The sequence below is a fragment of the Alternaria hordeiaustralica genome, assembly GCF_023758085.1.
Source record: "Alternaria hordeiaustralica strain BMP 2776 chromosome Unknown scaffold_22, whole genome shotgun sequence".
Taxonomy (NCBI): domain Eukaryota; kingdom Fungi; phylum Ascomycota; class Dothideomycetes; order Pleosporales; family Pleosporaceae; genus Alternaria; species Alternaria hordeiaustralica.
Window position 1 is genome coordinate 315,118 of NW_026056794.1, and position 17,564 is coordinate 332,681.

Sequence of the window (17,564 nt, forward strand, 5' to 3'; positions counted from 1 at the left end):
CCGGAGGTTAGGGATCATCTAGATGAGTCGCGGGGAATGAGTGGAAGTAGTACGGGAAGTGCGCATGCGTCATGGAAGGGGAGTAGATGTGAGTCGGTTATCTACGATTGGACGAGGCCCACGGATACGCAGGTGCAGGCAAGAGGTGAGATGAACTTTAAAGGCGTGATCTGGGATGGACAACAGCGTAGTAGGAGAGGTACTAGAGAGGAAGAGAAGATTCAACGCATGGATTGGGCGTTGAAGATGTAGCATACTTTCCCAAACAAAGCACTCACATTCATGAGCACATGCAAAGTCAACATCTGGGATTGCAAATAAGCAATTCATTTCTGCCTTTTCCTACTTACGAACTGTGGTTATAGGAGATTCTTTCTTTCTTGAGAGAGCGCGAATTCGAAGCGACATCTCCTCGTATGCTTTCCTACCGTCACTTGGCTGACATCATGTCTTGCTGCGAATCCAAATTACAGGATGATTGTAGACCCTTCCTCGAATATGGTAATGAGCTCAGACCAGCTAGCTGTGGACAAGTTGCGGAAATCGACTCGATCGTGGTATCTTGTGTATATCTCGCATTTGAGGGGGGAAACGTGGACAAGTTTATCGCATAATCTCCTGGTAGATGAGGACTATCGAAAGTTAGCAGAGGTTCAGGGCACGCGTATGATCTTTGACTTACGCTTCAGCTGCTCCTTTGTCAGGTTGTCCTTGTTCTTGTCAAAGTCGAAGAACTCCTCTGGAATCGGGTCGGCGGTCGGCTCGTCATCTGGGTCGTGGTACGGTTCAAGGTACGGGTGCTTGAGCGCATCCTCGACTGTAATACGCTTGACGGGGTTGAAAGCGAGTAACCGCTCAAGCAGGTCAAGCGCCAGGTCGTTGGTCTTGGGGAACATAGCCTTCCACGGGATCTTCTTCTTGAAGGGCAGCGATCGGATGTATTCGCGAGCTCGGCGGGACTTGATACCGTAGTAGTCTTCCATGGTGGGTGTGCCGAGCACATCGAGAATCAACGTAAGCTGGTGGTGGTCTGATGATTGTTAGTAACAGTTCCGAGAACAGTACTGGCACAACACTTACAGTCCTTTCCTGGGAACAGAGGCTTTCCGCTAAGCATCTCTGCTAGAATGCATCCCACACTCCATACATCGATGGCCTTTGTGTACTCCTTAAAGGTAAGCATAATCTCGGGCGCACGGTACCATCGCGTTGCAACGTATTCCGTCATGAACCCGGAGTTGTCCTCAGTCGAGGCAGCTGATCGAGCCAGACCGAAATCGCAGACCTTGAGATCGCAGTTGGCGTTGAGGAGCAAGTTGGAGGGCTTGAGATCGCGATGGAGCACGTTTGCGGAGTGCATGGCCTTCAGCGCGCGCAGAGTCTGGTAGATGAAGTACTGGCAATGGTCGTCCGAAAGCTCCTGTGTGCGAATGACGCGGTGCATGTCGGTCTCCATGAGTTCCTGGGTACGATTAGTAACCACGGATATCACTGAATGTCGGAGCTACACACCTGGATCAGGTACACTTCGGTGAAGGTCTCGTAGTTCCGAGGCTTCTGGATGTCGAGAATGGAGATGATGTTCTCGTGGTTGAAGTATCGGAGTAGCTTCATCTCTCGCAGTGTTCTCAGACAGAACATGGAGTGGTCAAAGGGCGTGATCTTCTTGATGGCGACCTTCTGGCCTGACGGTTTGTGTAATGCGGAGCTGTCGCGTGGTTAGCAGCAGACTGGCTGGTACTGACAGGTGAAGCCTACCAAACAACACCGTATGCGCCCTCTCCGACGACATCTTGGATATCGTACTGCTCTGAGACATTGAAAGAGATCTTCCTAGAGCTGCCACTCCCCGCTGGAGGCATGTTGGCGGTTGTTGTGGTTGGTACGCGCTGATGCGCAGTGAATTGGGTCAATTGAGCTGGGCTCGGTGATTGCGGGGTCGCGATTGCTGGATAGTCGGCAGGTGAAGAGCTGAAGAGGCGGAATGAGGATGCGTCTGCGGTGGTTCAAGTAGAATCTACAAATGCGCTGGTCAGCTTTGGGTCCTAGAAGGCTATATGGCAAGCATTGTTCGCAGAACAGCAGGCGTGTCTTGCGCGCGCTGGTGAAACGGCACTGTGTCAGACACTGAACCAGCCCCACGTGCTGTGCCCTTTGAGCCGCAAAAGGTGTTCATGGCGGCAACGCGCACGTCAGAATACAAAGAACGACATGTGCTATTCGCCCCCGCCTATGCATCCGCTCGTATCGTTTGACTTACCACAGAAGTGTGTTTGTTGGAGTCGAGGCCTGTGCAGTGCCCGGTTCAACGAGGCGTGTACTTGGTCGTGCCTGATGGAGGCGCTCGTCTTTAGCCGTTTAATGACGCTGGCTACCGAGAGATGTCGTCGACCAACCGATTGGAGCTGGAGCGGCTGCGCTTCGGAGCTTCTCGAGGATGCTGGGGTGATGCCCGCGCAAGGTGGAGAGGGAATGAGGCGGTGACAGAAAGGAGACGGATAAGGTGGGGGCAGGGTCTGTTGTACCGCCAAGTCAGTCCCAGATGCGCGATCTCAACGTGGGAGCGGGAGGGAACGTGGCGACGTACCGTAGCCCGTGGCTTCTTCCGTCGGCGTTCCAAGGTTGTGAAGGACGAGTCTTCACAGAAGCAGATGTTGCGGAGGGCACAGGGAAGGTGCGATGGCGTGTGTTTGTTGCTGCGGCGGGCGCGCTTTCCAAGTGGGATGGATGGCGGGGTCAAGCTGCTCAGCGCCAAATGCTCTCAGGTACGCTCTATTGCGACAATACAATACACGACAATACGAAGCGGCAAGGACGAATGCGCGTGAGATTCACTACTCAACAATAACAGCAGCATGCACCGCTTATGGACTGCAAATATACCTCCCCCAGGTGGCAGTCTCCGTTTGGTGTCCGCGACGGCCGCCGCCATTCATGGATACTTTGGGCTAACCGCCGACGTGATCCAGCCATTGTGTGAGCTGCGCGAGTCACATCCTGTGATTACTGCGATATGCACGAGAGCCATCTCAAACATTCGAGAATCGTTTCGCTAGCAGGATCTACCACTACTTCATGACCGCGTGAAGGACATCCCACGGGGTCCTGGAGAGTTGCTTTTTCTGCTTTCCCCGCATCTGCCCAATGCCAGTTCTCAGTCGCTACCTTTTCCATCACCACATGCGCCTCTTGCTGCAGGGTGGCTGCCTGTCATTCACCTCGTCGCTGAAGCTCATGGCGGAGGATCCTGTAGGGCCATGGCTGAAACTGGCTAGTTGCAGGGGCCTAGTTCCACATCTGCAACGGCTATACTTAGCAGACCCATTATGAGACCAGCCTCACCATGGCGGGTGCATCCTCTCCGAACCCATTGGTTCGCGCGCCTTCTCTCCAACTCAACCACCACCAACCGTCCTATTCTTACCTTTCCAATGGTCTGGCACAAGATTTTGACTGTCTTATCATCGCGCTGTACGCGCCACGCATCTGCGCCGGCATTTTCTTGGGGTCCGATTGGAAGGGAGATGCCTCACTGGCCCGGCACCCGTCGACATCATAGCTGTTTGACTTCGAAGCATCTGAGACTTCCAGAAGCTGTTTCATATGGCCGCCGAGCCTTACTAACAGGATGGAGGCCTCAACTTACCCGCTTCAGGGTCTAAAATGACAGCTTCTGTCATCATCACGGTCCAGATGTTTCCACTGTCCGTTGTGGTCACTGTGGTCACCGTGCTACAAAGCTGGTGGTGGCATGTCGTAGCTCCCAACACCATGCTTCTGGAACGGGCGACAGACAAAGATGCCAGGTCCCGCCAGACCGTGATGAAGGCCTCGTCGTGCAAGGTGCACCTTGTATCCCCGTCATCGACAAACGTGCTGGTGATCATTCGAACGCTTGTGCTGACATGTGCAACAGGCACAAGGCCCAGACAAGGCGATCTACACAGCACTACAGCGTGATGACCACCAGCGACAAAGCAGTCTTCAAAACGTAAAATTGGGTAGGTATTGCGCATCGCTAACACTATCAGAAATCGTATCCATGCGTCGTTCGTATCGTAAATCATCACGCCAGTACTCCATATGTTCCCAGAATCCGAAAAAAGCAGCCCTTCATCGTGTACCGTTCTGTCGCTAGGCCTTCGAGCCCCTCATCCAAGCCGGTAGTCATGCCGAAGATATTGAGCCCATGGGAGGATATTGTGTGCCTTGTTGTTCGATTCGGGGTGCGCATGTGCACCATTGCTCTTTGGGAGTGTTGTCCATGACGCCGGCGACGTGTTTACCACAGCCCCACCATGTGGTCTTGTCTGAAGCGATGTTAGCCGTGCTCGTACAACAGAATCGTAGCAGGTGACATACTGCAGGAGTCGCAGGAAGCCTTCTTGCACATTGTGAATGTGTAGTTTATTATGGATATCGAGTATATGTGGCGATGCCGATGATGTGCCGATGAAGGTATGCCGAACGCAAGAGGAAGTATGCCGAAACCTTTTCGTGGAGTCCGGTAGCGTATAGCGTGGTATAACAGTAGTCTCGAAATGCGTATCTTGGTTGAAAGAGATCTGGAATGCACTCCGTCCGCTCAGCAACCCACCGAGACCCTTATATACACCTACCTTCCTCCGCAATCCCACATGCCCTCCTCGCCGAACCCCCCTACACACGGCGAACACACTACCTCACTGCGGTGAGGCATGATAAATCCCCTCGGGCTCTAGTTCACCAATCCCACCCCAGAAGACTGGGCCTCTGCATCTCATTGCGGGGATCTGATTGGCTGTCTAGTGATTTGTCCGAACTATAGTCGGCGACCACATTCGGCGAAGTGCCACTTTGACGCCAGACGCTTTTTTCGCTGCACACGCGGGTCTAGTCTGCGGGAGCGGCGTGTGTTAGAACCTATAGTACGGGTCCGTTGCCGAGCCATGTACATGGTGAGGATCGGAGAGGAGTTTTTGGGGTCGGTGTGCGGGCTTGAGTGTCCCCGTGGAGTGGGCATGTGGAGGGTCAGTGTGGGCTTTTGGTGGTAACGGAAGCGTAAGCATTGGATAGGCGGGTTGTTGTCGTTATGGCGGTCGGTTGGCGCATGTGGATACATGCGTATTTGAGATTCACGATGGTAGCTAGGAACAAGTGCATACGATATGATGAGGTGGCTGAAGCCTTCTTCTCGTGTGGACCTGAGGATACGCAGGTTTAGAAATCGTACGATTGTTCAGGCACGGTACAGCCGGAAGCTATAGAGCAGGGGATTCTCTTCAGCTCATGCATAAGATGGGATATTCGCTACGAAGAATGAGATTTTGTGCAGACTCGTAATTACTAAACACATCGCGATCTAAAACAATGCACACTACCGGGACTTTTGCTTTGCATGATCCGAAACGCCTCCGCTAGACAAATGCTTCTAGGTCTCAAAGTCGATCTTCGCGCTGCAGCTGTAGCCGGCGGCATCTACTTCGCCGACCAGCTTCGTTACGAGATGCCGAGTCCGCTTTTGACAACACGCAGCTAGACTCATGCGACTTAGTCAAAAGTAATCTTAGTAGCTGCCTTGGAGTCTCCGGTGTCTTTGTAGAAGGCGCCGTATGCACCGTGCTCCTTCTTCTTGACAGTTGTACCGAACTTCATCAGCTCTTCGGGTACGGGCTGGTTCGCTGCCTTGAGGACGTTGATCAACCTAATAATAGAGTTAGCACACTGAAAACATGTAGCCAAGCGCAAGGGGTACTCACGATCCGGAGAGTGCTTTGTCGTGTTCCGTGAAGAGCGTGATCGCCAAACCCTCCTTTCCGGCTCGACCCGTTCTACCAATCCTGTGAACGTAGTCCTCCGCCGTCAAAGGGAACGTGACATTGATGACGAGTTTCACCGCAGGAATGTCAAGACCTCGTGCAGCAACATCCGTCGCCACGAGGAGGGGCACATGGCCTTCCTTGAACGCTGCCAGTGAGGCGCTGCGCCTTTCTTGGCTCAGGTCGCCGTGAATTCCACCCACGCGGAAGCCCTGCCTGCGGATGAAATCCTCGATGCGCATTGCTTCCTTCTTGTACAGACAGAATACGAGGATACGATCGTCCTTGTTCTTGCCAGATTGATACTGTCTGAGTAGCTGCAGCAGACGCTGCTCTTTGCCGCGGGGATCGACAACCTCGACGAGCTGCTTGATGCGCACATTGGCGCGAAGCTCACCGGACTGGTTGTCGCCGATTGTGATTCTGACCGGCGAGTTCATGAAGGTGGACGCAAGATCCCGGACGGAGGGCGGCCACGTAGCAGTAAACATGAGGGTCTGGCGCTTTTTGGGCGTCTGCGAGATGATTTGCCGAATTGCTTCTTCGAAACCCTTATCAAGCATGCGGTCGGCTTCGTCAAGTACTACGTACTCGGCTTTGCTGAGATCTGCGGAGCCATCGCCAATAAGGTCGTTCAAACGACCGGGCGTAGCGACCACGATATGCGCCTTCTTGCAAGCGGCAACCTGAGGATCTTTTGGCACACCGCCGTACACGCAGACTACAGATAGTCCAGCCGGTGTCGCCAACGCTACCAACTGGTCGTAGATCTGAACAGCCAGCTCACGCGTAGGTGAGACAATGACAGCCTTGACACCCTTCCGCTCGTTCTTGGGCAGCGCTGCGATGTAGCGCACACATGGTACACCAAACGCCAGCGTCTTGCCGGAACCTGTCTCGGCAACACCAACCATGTCTCTTCCTGAGAGCAAGTATGGCCAGACGGCTGCTTGTATAGGTGTAGGGGCGCTGAACTTGGCGAAGAAGGCGCGCTGCGCATCGTCGACCGGGAGGTACTTGAAGTTCAGGATGGGACGGAGCTTGCGAGCGGCAGGTTTGGGGTCTTGGATGGCCATCGTGTTCTTGGCGAGGAAGGCATCGACCTCCGACTGGGGAAGCTGTGTCAGCTCTTTGCTCTCTACGTAGTCTCCCGATTCGACCGTGGCTGCGCTCGTTGTGGTTTCGACCGGTGCTGGCTTGGAGGAGGGTACGGGCTCGGTAGCTTCGCCCTTGGCCAATGCCTTCGTGCGCTTCTTCTCTGCCTTTCGCGCAGCCTTCTCTGCCGCCTTGATGGCTTCCTCGTTGTCTTCCGCAGGCTCGTCTGAATCGGCACCCGCGGCAGCCTTCAGCGCTTTTTTCGCTTCCTTAGCCGCCTTCTTTGCTTTCTTTGCCGCCTTGCGCTCGGCCTTGGACAGACTCGATTCGTCGTCCGAGTTCTCTACAGCCTGCGCATCGCCATTTGTCTCGGTCGCATCTACTGCAGCGGTCTTGCTGAGCTTCTTGCTCTTGTCCTTCTTGCTCTTCTTTCTTGAAAGTTCGGGGGTGGTGGTCGCGCCGTCTTCAGCAACGACGTCAGAGATCGGTCTTTTCCCCATCTTGTTGGTTGGCAATGCTTCGTGTGGAGAAGTTGAGAAGGATGGCGGAAAAATCACTTTTTCGTCGGCGGTCGGTACCAACACTATCGATAAGTCCGGAACTAGTCCCAAAGCGTTCAACGCGATCCTGCGCCAGCAAATCTCGCGTGTTCGATGCTTCTCATGTCCCTGCGCGTCCACGAAGTGCTATGGGAAGGTTTTAGTTACTGCATGCAAAAGCCGTCAATTCGAGACCTTTTGCGCTTTTCTATGTGAAGGCTTTTCACGTTTTCGCGCTAGTCGAAACCTTTTCACGATCTCCCTCACCACAGTGAGCCATGACCAGAACCACTAAACAACAGGGACCACTTATTCTGAGACTTGATGCGCGATCATGGCGGACGTGACAGTGCTGAGATGCTGGCCAGCCTGCGTCGATGCAATCGATTGGTCTTCCGACGGCATCATTGCATTAGCGTCGGATGAGCGCGTAGAGCTGCTCGTGAGTACCTTTCCGTACAGATACTTACACGAGACGTTTTTGTTAATGACTGCGTAGTTTCCGAATACCGTCGACTTCGAGCGGGACCAAATTTTACCGCAATGGCAGCATGTGCCTCTCAAGGTACCCTTGTTCTCGACCGATGAGCTCCCACTCAAAGAACCTGCGCCAACATCTAACTACTCCGTCGGCGAAGAGATCTCTAACAGCGCTCCCATCAGCATCGCGTGGTCGCCGCCCGGTATTGCTAAACATCGAAAATGCGCGCTTGCTGCTCTTACCGCAAACTTGACGCTTTCCCTCTGGTCAGCAGCAGAAGGCAAGCCAGAAGAAGAGACAAGTTGGACTCGACGATTGATCATCAACGATGCGCTCGTTGACCACTTCGGAGACTGGGACCACGAATCTAGCCACGTGGTGCACGATTCCAAGGAACGACTGCGGTCTAGAGGCCGCATTCGAGCGTTCGCCTGGGCACCCGCTCTGCCTTGCCCAGGGCCGGCTGGTGTTGTCGGTACTCACTTGGTATACGGCCCGCACATGCTAGTTGTCTCTGATGACGATAATCACCTCGTGTTTCTCAAGGTTGAAACGCCCACGTCCTCCCTAGGAGCTGAGCCAGACTGGAGGGCAGACGTGTTAACACACGAGTCTTTTGCACTTTCTTCGGACACGATCTTCCCACAACCCAATATCTTCGAAGACATGATCAAACAGCAAAGATATATCTCGCATATTGCCTGGAGTCCTTGGATCATACGCGACGGGTGTTATTATTCCGTACTGGTATACGCTACGAATGAGGATATACGGGCGCGGACTATCACGTACAACACTGGGCGTATGAGCTTGCAGCAAGAAGTTGTCTATGCAGGCCACGAAATGCGATATGACGGCCCGATGAAATGGTTTCACCGAGTCGAAGATGAATACAGACTAAAGCTCGCCCTCTTTACGAATACGGGACTAGTATATCTAACGATATCCGCTCTTGACGCTTCTATCATCGAAAGGAGTACGCATGATCTAGACGGTCGATGGGATCCAGTTTCAGGCCTTGTCTGGGACACGACTCAGGCCACAACACCTCGTCTCCATATCAGCTCTCTACTATCGACACTCCACAGCCCAACTGCTATCCTCGAGCAGACTCCTGATGGGCTCAAAAGCCTTGATGCCCCAGAATGGCGGGAGAGAATCGGAAATAATCTGGCACTGTTTAGTGCAAAGCACGAACTCAAAGGCAATAGCAGGGCCAAGGTATGGGGCCTCACGAGATCTCCGCTAGGCGACTTCATCGCGGCATGCAACAGCGTACATCCTTCCGATATGATCGAGTACGGTATTCCGGCTGACCGTAGTGGTGCCGTGGCTATCAGCTCTTTGCGACCTGGCAGCCGTTCACGGGACATCTTTCCAAAAGAGAACGTAACTGCAGAAGGACTCATGTACAGTCTTAAGAAGTTGGCAGAAGAAGTTGTCGAGGACCCTGATGACATACCTGCATTCGCGGATGAGATGGTTGGAAAGCTAGTCGAGACTTACACAGGTCCTCCTGTCGGTGAGATGAGCGCGACCACATCAGCAGCGTACTCCGATGTCAACGATCTCGATTCGTTGATCAAGAATTTCAAGTCGTATGCTTTCCTTGAATCACCTACACTGAAGGATCGCTACACCATCCTCGTGTCTGAAGCCTACAAGACGCAGATTAGTAAGGAGCTACCGAAGACTCTAATTGCGTATCGCCTTGCCGTAGCCTTGCAACAACTTCCTTCATCACTATCGCATACGCCGTTCAGCGCAGAAATTCGCACGCATCACAAACACCTCGTCACACTCATCAACATGGTCATGGGCTATGACGATGCATCCGAGTCCTTGCCCGCAGACAGAACTTCGGAGCAGGAAAACGCATCAACAGTCAGCACCGACACGCATGGCAATAGCATTTCGACGAATCAAGGCCCAGCAGTCCCAGTAGCGGATACTTGCGATTTCTGCTCCGCATTGATACCGTTCGCAGACCCCCGATCAGCAACTTGCACCAACGGACATGTGTTCCCTAGATGTGGTCTCACTTTTCTGGCTATCCAGGCGCCCGGCATCACGAAGTACTGTGGTATATGCAGCACACCATTTCTAAGCGACGAGTTCATCATGGCCCAAGAAGACGTGGAACGCAATAATAGCTCCGACGCTGAGGATAACACGGTCATGACTGGCGTGACTAGAAACGGCATGGTATCAGAGGAAAGGGAGGAGAGCAGCGATCCGTTGAACAAGATGGATGAAGAGGGTTCTAGCGACCAAGAAGGAGGTGATCAAGAAAGCAACGATTCCGACGATGAAGGCGATGTGTACGAACGAAAGGAAATCCCTGTCACGCTGGCACGGGTACTGTTTCTTGCTTGCGATGCCTGCATATACTGCGGTGGCAAGTTTATTGGTTGACCAACACAGGACAAAGTTCAAAATCCGGCTCAAAGGTGTCCTGTACCTACGTTCGTAGTCAAGAAGAATCGCCCGCCAGGCTCTCTTTCTTTTACACAAATGCCCTTTATTCGCTTCCATTATTGGGCCACATATGACATTACAGTCCAACTAAGCATCTCATGGTTCTGTAACCTGGAAACGTTGAAGACGGTGATGTCTCTTATCGCGGGACGGAAACAGACATAAGGCCCGAATCCGACCTATACCCACGGTCCGGATGCCTTGGCATCCATCCGCACAAACTACGCAACTCCACTTTTCTCCCGAGGCAAGCCCTGGCACTTTCTAGAAGCCAGGCTAGACCAACCGCACAAGTCTCTCATGCCCCCGCGCGACCAGCCGACCAACCGCACAATGTACGCAAGATAAGTGGGAGCCAATAGCACAAAACGCGTGCACGCGGCTAAACTTACCAACGGAGCTATCGACCACTGAGGCCAAAGCTTACAGTCAACAATGCTACAAACACGGTGGGATGCGGGGCAAAGCTCGTGAAGCACATGAACGGGAGCCGCCGCTGACGGCGTTGCCGCAGGGAAGAGGTGGCGTGAAGGGCCCTGCGTTTGGCTGTGCTGCCGCACAAGTCGCGCATGCTTCGGGTATATAAGAAGTTGGTTGCTGGCCCTCTGCTGCTTACTCCTACATCACAACAATCAATTCAATTCCATCCAGCCAACTCACATTCAACTATATCAACCTACTTTCCCACAAACCAACAACCCATCTTCAACCATCAATAATGAAGGGTAACTGCGGCTGTGCTTCTGGTAGCTGCAACTGCGGCTCCACCTGCACTTGCGATGGCTGCCCCGTATGGCATACCTTGTCTTTCTTACGAACACGATGCTGACCTTTCTTCAGGGCAAATAAGTCATTCAATCCTCGCATTGATGGCGTGCAATGAACACAATACTGTGAGTGCCATCGTAACACTTACACACGCGACATCCATGCTGAGACTCTGCAGACGATCTTACAAGCTATGTACCATATGGAGTCTACCAAGATATATGCCACGGGTGGTTATTTAGAGGTGTCCGATGATTAGGGGATGAGGGGAGTTCGGCGGCTCATGAGATACCACACGGGACAATCAATCACTTCATTACAACAACACATGTGCCATATGATACTACAAATCGTGAATTCTTGTCATTGTCGCTAATTTCGCAGATACTTTCGAATCATGTAGTCTATCCTGACAAACATCTACATTCCTACCCACAGCAAACTGTGGCATTTTCCTGCATACGATCTTCGCCCCCACTGCTTACGTTGAAGCTCTCCCACCCGAAGATGAAGTATCCAAGATACGCACCGATGAAGATGCAGATGATAAAGTACCCGTTGTAATACATCGCCAGCAACATGACGAAATAAGCCACAGCAAATGCACCCATGTGCAACGCCGCCCTAACCGCTTGTTGTAAAATGCTCGGTCGGAACTTGCTCGTCGTCGCAGCCATGGCGCCGCAAGCAGCTGGCGATGTTGTAGCAGCAGGGTGCTTAGTCGTGCTGTCGTTGGCGTTCGATGACGAGGAGGAAAAGGAGCCGATCGCCGAGGAAGCGAGTGTCTTGGAGTGTTGCTGGACGATGTAGCGATCGTATTCTTTAGCTGCGCGCCGCAGAAACTCGAGGAGGATGACGAGGAGGATTACGCCGATGCAGGAGCCGGCGAACATGGCTTTCGTGCGTACGTGCCAGGACTCTGCGATGAAACATGTGTCGATTACATTCCAGTTCCACAGCATCTGTGAGATGGGTTGTCAGCTAAAGACTCTCGTCTCCTGACTTCGAGAGCACACGAGATGGCACTTACGCTGATCTTGCATCCGCCCATCATGTCGGCCATATCATCCATGCCACCCATTCCGCCTGACGAAGTAGCCATTGGCGCCATACCGGTAGCAGTCGAGGCCATAGACATGCCCGACATAGCCATACCGGTGCTCGTCGGAGCCATCGACATTTCCATATCCATAGACATGATTGCTTGTACCTGCATAGAAAGGTAGTGAGAAAGAAGTCCAAAGTTTATCGCAGCGACTGCAATCAAAGCACGGCCTACCAGAAGAAATTTGACGGAAACGAAACAGCGCAAGTGAATGAATATGAGTGGTGTGAGAAGTAGGGTTGAGCAAGTTATGAGCAGATTTTCCCCTGCGTGATCTTGAATGGAAGCGGCAACCACCCAATTGATTCACACTTCAAACGCGGAGATTTTGACGAACAAAGAAGTCTGAAACTGAAGTGAAGTCTGCCACTAAAGATGTTTCCGGGAGAGTGAACGTGGAATCACGACGTTTATATCGTTCTTTTTGTGGTGCAAGCTCCTACCCACGGAATACCACCTGGGCAGGCTCGGAACTCTTCTCGCACCCGTTCCCACGCGGTACCCGAAGTTATGCAGGCAGCGCCACCGCATGCCAATACTGGTCAAAGACTGCCAGTTATCATCTCAGCCTACTATGCAACCGGAAAGGTCCGTGATAGACTTGCTGGCCCATCCATGGATGTTTTGATAGTCGAAGAGACTCCAAGAGCAAGGGCGGGCCGCAGAGTGCTATGCCGGAATAGGTTTAGACGGTAAGCGAGGTGAGAAGGTTTCCAACCTTGGAAGGTTTTGAGCAGATTTCGCGCCTTCATCCGCATCCTGCGCAATCATGACAAGACGATACTGCGCGGCAGGTGTTGAGGCGCGGAATAATGTTGGATGGCATGCAGGTCGTGGTTGTTTGTTGGTGATGCGAGGGGAACGGGCCGCTTATGTTGCATGTGTTGGGAGTGCAGCTTACAGGCAGAGCGCTCTTTAGCCAACGTGCGATAGATGAATTGTTATTGCAAGCGCAGTGGGAAGCCGTGCAGTCGTGTCCCGGGGTTTTGGTTGCGGGACTCGAAAGGCGAATGAGATCAGGATCTAGGTAGGCTGGATGAACATGCGATGATGCATGTTGGATGCAACGACAGATCGATCGTTGAACAGAGCGTGGGTATACGTGTCGTTGTAACAATATTTTGAGCTTCCCAACATTGCGAGATGCTTGTCTTGCGAGCATCGGTTGCAGGGCGACGATGAACTTGGGCCAATGGGGTTACGTGCATCGCGTTGCGTTGAAGTAGTTGGCTGGGTAAACATGCGCTGACGGTGTTGGTACAACAGTATATCAGCCGATGACGTTCACAGGTATACTCTTGTTGTTTTCTGTTGATACCACTCAGGTGGTCTCAGAAGTATCGCATGTTTGTTGCATTCACCGCACGACATATATGCTCAACCCGATGCAATGTCATATCAAAGCCAGCAGTGACTCCCGATTTGGTCCAGATCCGTAGTAACCTTGAGCAGCCGTCAGCCCATCACACTCATGGCATCCATACCGTGTCCGGATCCGCTGCCACGGTCGTCGTCCAAGCGGATTCGCTCGCCCTCACTGTGCCTCATAGACCACATGAATTTGCTGAGGATATGCATGAATAGGAAGTAAGAGCCGGACCTGTCGATGTATGGACATATGCGCCCTAAAGTTGCGACCAAATCGAGCGATGTGGGAAGACAAATGGCAACAGCTTTCGCAACCTGTTGTTCTGAGCCTACTGACCTGTATACGTGCCCTGGCGTCCGAGAAGATTCAAATCGTTGGTGGCGGCTGTGACGGTTTCATCCCACCCTTTGCCATCGCCGGCAATAACAAACGCCTCCATGCGTAGAATAGGGTAGCCGCCACAGGCCGGATGCAGACGTAATGAAGATGGCTTCACAAAGAACTTCTAACAAGTGTTAGTTGTTGCCCATATGATCACACGTATAAGATATAGCGTGTGTATCGCTGGATTTTATGTCGGGTTATTGCCGCGAGTCGTGGTGTCGGGTTGATCTGTCGGGTCATTGTGTCGGACGTTTTCCAACACCAACAATGACGCGCACCTAGTTCATTCCGCGACTTGCAAGCCCTGAGGCTAGAACAGCGGGGTGCATGACTATGCGGATGTGGCGTAGGATGCGGCTCAGTACCCCTCTGGTGGGAACCTGACCGCAGCGGAGACGAAAATACTGCCCTTAAGCCAGGGCGCCTTCCTACAGGCAGTGCAGAAAGCAGGGCTATGCTGCGACCTGTCAAACGAAACACAATGGCGCCTGGGATAAGGTCTCATATCTTGCAGTTCAGCGCTGCTCGTCATCGGCACATAGAACGCTCCGAAGATTAGGCAATCTAGGTTTGACGTCGCCGTACATATCCGTCTTGTCTGTATTCCCCTAATCCGCATCGTATCGCATACTTCTCTCCTTCTTTCGCCATGCGTTCCCCAATCGACTTCGTGAAGGATCGCCATAATGGCCGGTACCGTGAGAGCATCGACAGCGATGACTACCCTTTAGCGCAACCCCGGAATGAAACCGAGCAACCATCAACGAATGGACCTACTGCTCTTCCATCGTTGCCAGAACCATACTCGGCTTTCTCGGTGAATCGCAGAAGATTCATTCTAGGCGTCGTTACAGCGGCGGGCTTCTTTGGACCACTATGCGGAGCTGTTTACTTGCCTTCTCTGAAGATCTTCGAGAAGATCTTTGATGCATCGGAGACTGCGGTAAACGGTACAGTCTCAATGTATATGATGGTGTTCGCCATTGCCGTAAGTCATCCGTACCGGTAGCTCGAAATGCAAAACTAAGATTGCGTAGCCTCTCTTCGGCGCTGCCGCCTCGGATCTAGGCGGAAGGAAAACAGTGTACATAGTCGGACTCGGCAGTTTCCTCGTCGCGAATACCCTACTTGCTGTGCTGCCACCACATATCGCGGAGCTGTACATTCTCCGTGTCTTCCAGGCATTCGGATCATGTATCGTCTTCTCCGTCGGAGCCGGTACCGTTGCCGATATCACTGAGCCTGCCAAACGTGGAACCGCTTTAGCATGGTTTTTGATGGGACCTCAGCTTGGCCCTGTCCTTGGTCCGCTTATTGGTGGTGCACTCGCGGACGAGAGTAGATGGCGATGGATATTCGGTTTCCTCTCGATCGCAAGTTTTCCGGTATATCTCCTCATCGTCTTCTGTACGCCAGAGACACTGCGATCTCTGGTAGGCAACGGCGCACCTGTCGCAAATCAGCCTTGGTTTTCGATACCCAAGTTCCGGACACAGCCTTGTACAGACTCGAGGGCTCCAAAAGCTCCCCGTCCAACGCCTCGAAAGTTCCTGCATCTTCTCAAATACCCTCCACATTTGATCGTTTCCTTCAACGGAGCATTCCAGTTTGCTGGACTGTATGCCATTTTCATCTCTTTTGCCACCATTTGGCAGGAGGGTTACGGTTGGACGGCAGCAGAGACTGGGTATGCCTATATATGTCCTGGTATTGCGATGTTCGTTGCTTCGATGGTCGTCGGTCGACTTTCCGACTGGATGCGGAAGAGGGCTCTTGCGAAGAGCTCTACTGGCAAGGTTGCACCTGAGCGAAGAATTACCATCCAGATCTTTGGCTTCGTCATCGCTGCGGCTGGAAAGATTATGTTCGGCTGGTTTGCGCTCGCTCACTTTCACCCCGCAGCGGTCCTCTTCTGTACGGCTTTGGCTGCAATCGGCATGTCTATCATCTTCGTCACCAGCACATCCTTCCAGACTGAGTGCGACCCTGGCCAGGCGGCTAGTCTAGTGGCTTTGGCAGGATTCATGCGCAACATGGCTGCCGCGATCTCCTCACTGATCATGGCCAGCATTTTGGATGCAATGGGTTGGGGTTGGGCGTTCACCGGTCTGGGAATCATAGATCTCCTTTGCATACCAGGAATCATCCTGATCATTTTCCGTGGTCCGAAGTTTCGACAGGAGTTGGAACGCGGGCAGCAGCCAAAGAAACAAGTGGCTGGGTAGCAGACCTCGCGTGGACCGGATATGGACTTATGCTGCCTGTATTGACAGCTACGAGCGACGACTTGTCTTCAAGCATAGCGCGGCGTTAGTGAACGTTTTACTTTGTATATTAGCATGAAACTATGGGCTGCGGAATTGAATCCATATTGAGGTAAAAGCCAGTGACGACGCGTGCGTTGGAAGAAGGCGAATGTAGATGCGATGAAGAGATCGATGTTCTAGAATAACCTCGGAAGCCGCTGGAAGGGCGAGTTTGGCCGATCATCGCAACTTCGACATCCACCACCAATTTGTCAGCAGCACTCGCCATCCATGTAGGTATAAGAGCAAGCAGTCTCGCAGCGATGACATCACTTCATCAGCGAAATCTATCGCGCACAACTTCATCGTGGCGTTCAGAGCAAGTTTACGCAAAATGACCAATTTCAAGGTTGACATTGTTAGCGACACCGTATGCCGTAAGTCCTCATGAACAACGCATAGCATGATATGTACCCGATACTAATCAAATCACAGCATGGTGCTACGTAGGAAAAAAGCGTTTGGAAAAGGGTATCGCGGCCTACATGGAGAAACACCCGGACTCAAATGACAGTTTCGAAACCAGCTGGTATCCCTTCTATCTGAACCCTGATGCGCCGAAGAGCGCAGACAAGCAACAGCTGTACGAGTCGAAGTTCGGCAAAGAGCGCACAGCAATGATGCAAGAGCGACTCTCACAGATCGGCAAAGACGAGGGAATCAACTTCAAGTACGGCGGCAAGACTGGAAACACACGCGATTCGCACCGACTTGTGCAACTTGGAAAAACCAAGGGCCCGCAGATGCAGACTCGCGTGATCGAGGAGCTCTTCGCTGCGTACTTTGAGAATGAGAAGGACATTACCACTCAAGAGATCCTTACTGAGGCAGGAATCAAGGCTGGACTTGATGAGAAAGAGATCAAGGATTGGCTGGAGTCAGGCAAAGGAGGACCTGAAGTTGACAAGGAAGTCCAGCAGGCGCGCCGACAACAGATTACAGGCGTTCCCAACTTTACCATTAACGATCAGTTTGAGATCGGAGGTGCGCAGGAACCGGAGGCTTTTGTCCAGCTATTTGAGAGGTTGAAGAGGCAAGAGGGCAGCGGTTAGGTGGTCCGATGTACAAGAACCATCTTAGCGAATCTGACCTATCCGCGAACGTAACACTACTATATGCTTCTGTTTTCAGCATACAATGTCGTGTTGAAAAGTTATGTTATTCATTTGCATATTTCCATGTTAATGTAGGCTGCAGACTTGTTCAGTTTCTCCTAGGTTAACGTGAGGACGTAGATATGT

The 17,564-nt window shown here is 52.5% G+C and overlaps 5 protein-coding genes across 5 annotated transcripts; 2 read left to right on the plus strand and 3 right to left on the minus strand.

Annotated features, from left to right (window-relative positions):
* Positions 1 to 603: 603 nt before the first annotated feature.
* On the minus strand, positions 604 to 1,862 carry J4E84_008569 (uncharacterized protein; the record flags this gene model as incomplete). Its single annotated transcript, XM_049391140.1, has 5 exons — positions 604 to 632; positions 683 to 1,030; positions 1,081 to 1,462; positions 1,513 to 1,708; positions 1,759 to 1,862. 5 exons carry the CDS (start codon positions 1,860 to 1,862, stop codon positions 604 to 606), a joined length of 1,059 nt encoding a protein of 352 aa, XP_049241172.1.
* Positions 1,863 to 5,529: 3,667 nt separating this feature from the next.
* Positions 5,530 to 7,393, minus strand: DBP3 (RNA-dependent ATPase; the record flags this gene model as incomplete). Its single annotated transcript, XM_049391141.1, has 2 exons — positions 5,530 to 5,683; positions 5,739 to 7,393. The coding sequence occupies 2 exons, from the start codon at positions 7,391 to 7,393 to the stop codon at positions 5,530 to 5,532; spliced, it is 1,809 nt and encodes a 602-aa protein (XP_049241173.1).
* A 4,194-nt stretch (positions 7,394 to 11,587) lies between these two features.
* Positions 11,588 to 12,261, minus strand: J4E84_008571 (uncharacterized protein; the record flags this gene model as incomplete). Its single annotated transcript, XM_049391142.1, has 2 exons — positions 11,588 to 12,121; positions 12,190 to 12,261. 2 exons carry the CDS (start codon positions 12,259 to 12,261, stop codon positions 11,588 to 11,590), a joined length of 606 nt encoding a protein of 201 aa, XP_049241174.1.
* A 2,405-nt stretch (positions 12,262 to 14,666) lies between these two features.
* J4E84_008572 (uncharacterized protein) lies at positions 14,667 to 16,242 on the plus strand (the record flags this gene model as incomplete). Its single annotated transcript, XM_049391143.1, has 2 exons — positions 14,667 to 15,005; positions 15,055 to 16,242. The coding sequence occupies 2 exons, from the start codon at positions 14,667 to 14,669 to the stop codon at positions 16,240 to 16,242; spliced, it is 1,527 nt and encodes a 508-aa protein (XP_049241175.1).
* Positions 16,243 to 16,657: 415 nt separating this feature from the next.
* J4E84_008573 (uncharacterized protein) lies at positions 16,658 to 17,375 on the plus strand (the record flags this gene model as incomplete). The annotated part of the gene is made up of 2 exons (XM_049391144.1): positions 16,658 to 16,700; positions 16,759 to 17,375. The coding sequence occupies 2 exons, from the start codon at positions 16,658 to 16,660 to the stop codon at positions 17,373 to 17,375; spliced, it is 660 nt and encodes a 219-aa protein (XP_049241176.1).
* Between the last annotated feature and the right edge of the window lie 189 nt (positions 17,376 to 17,564).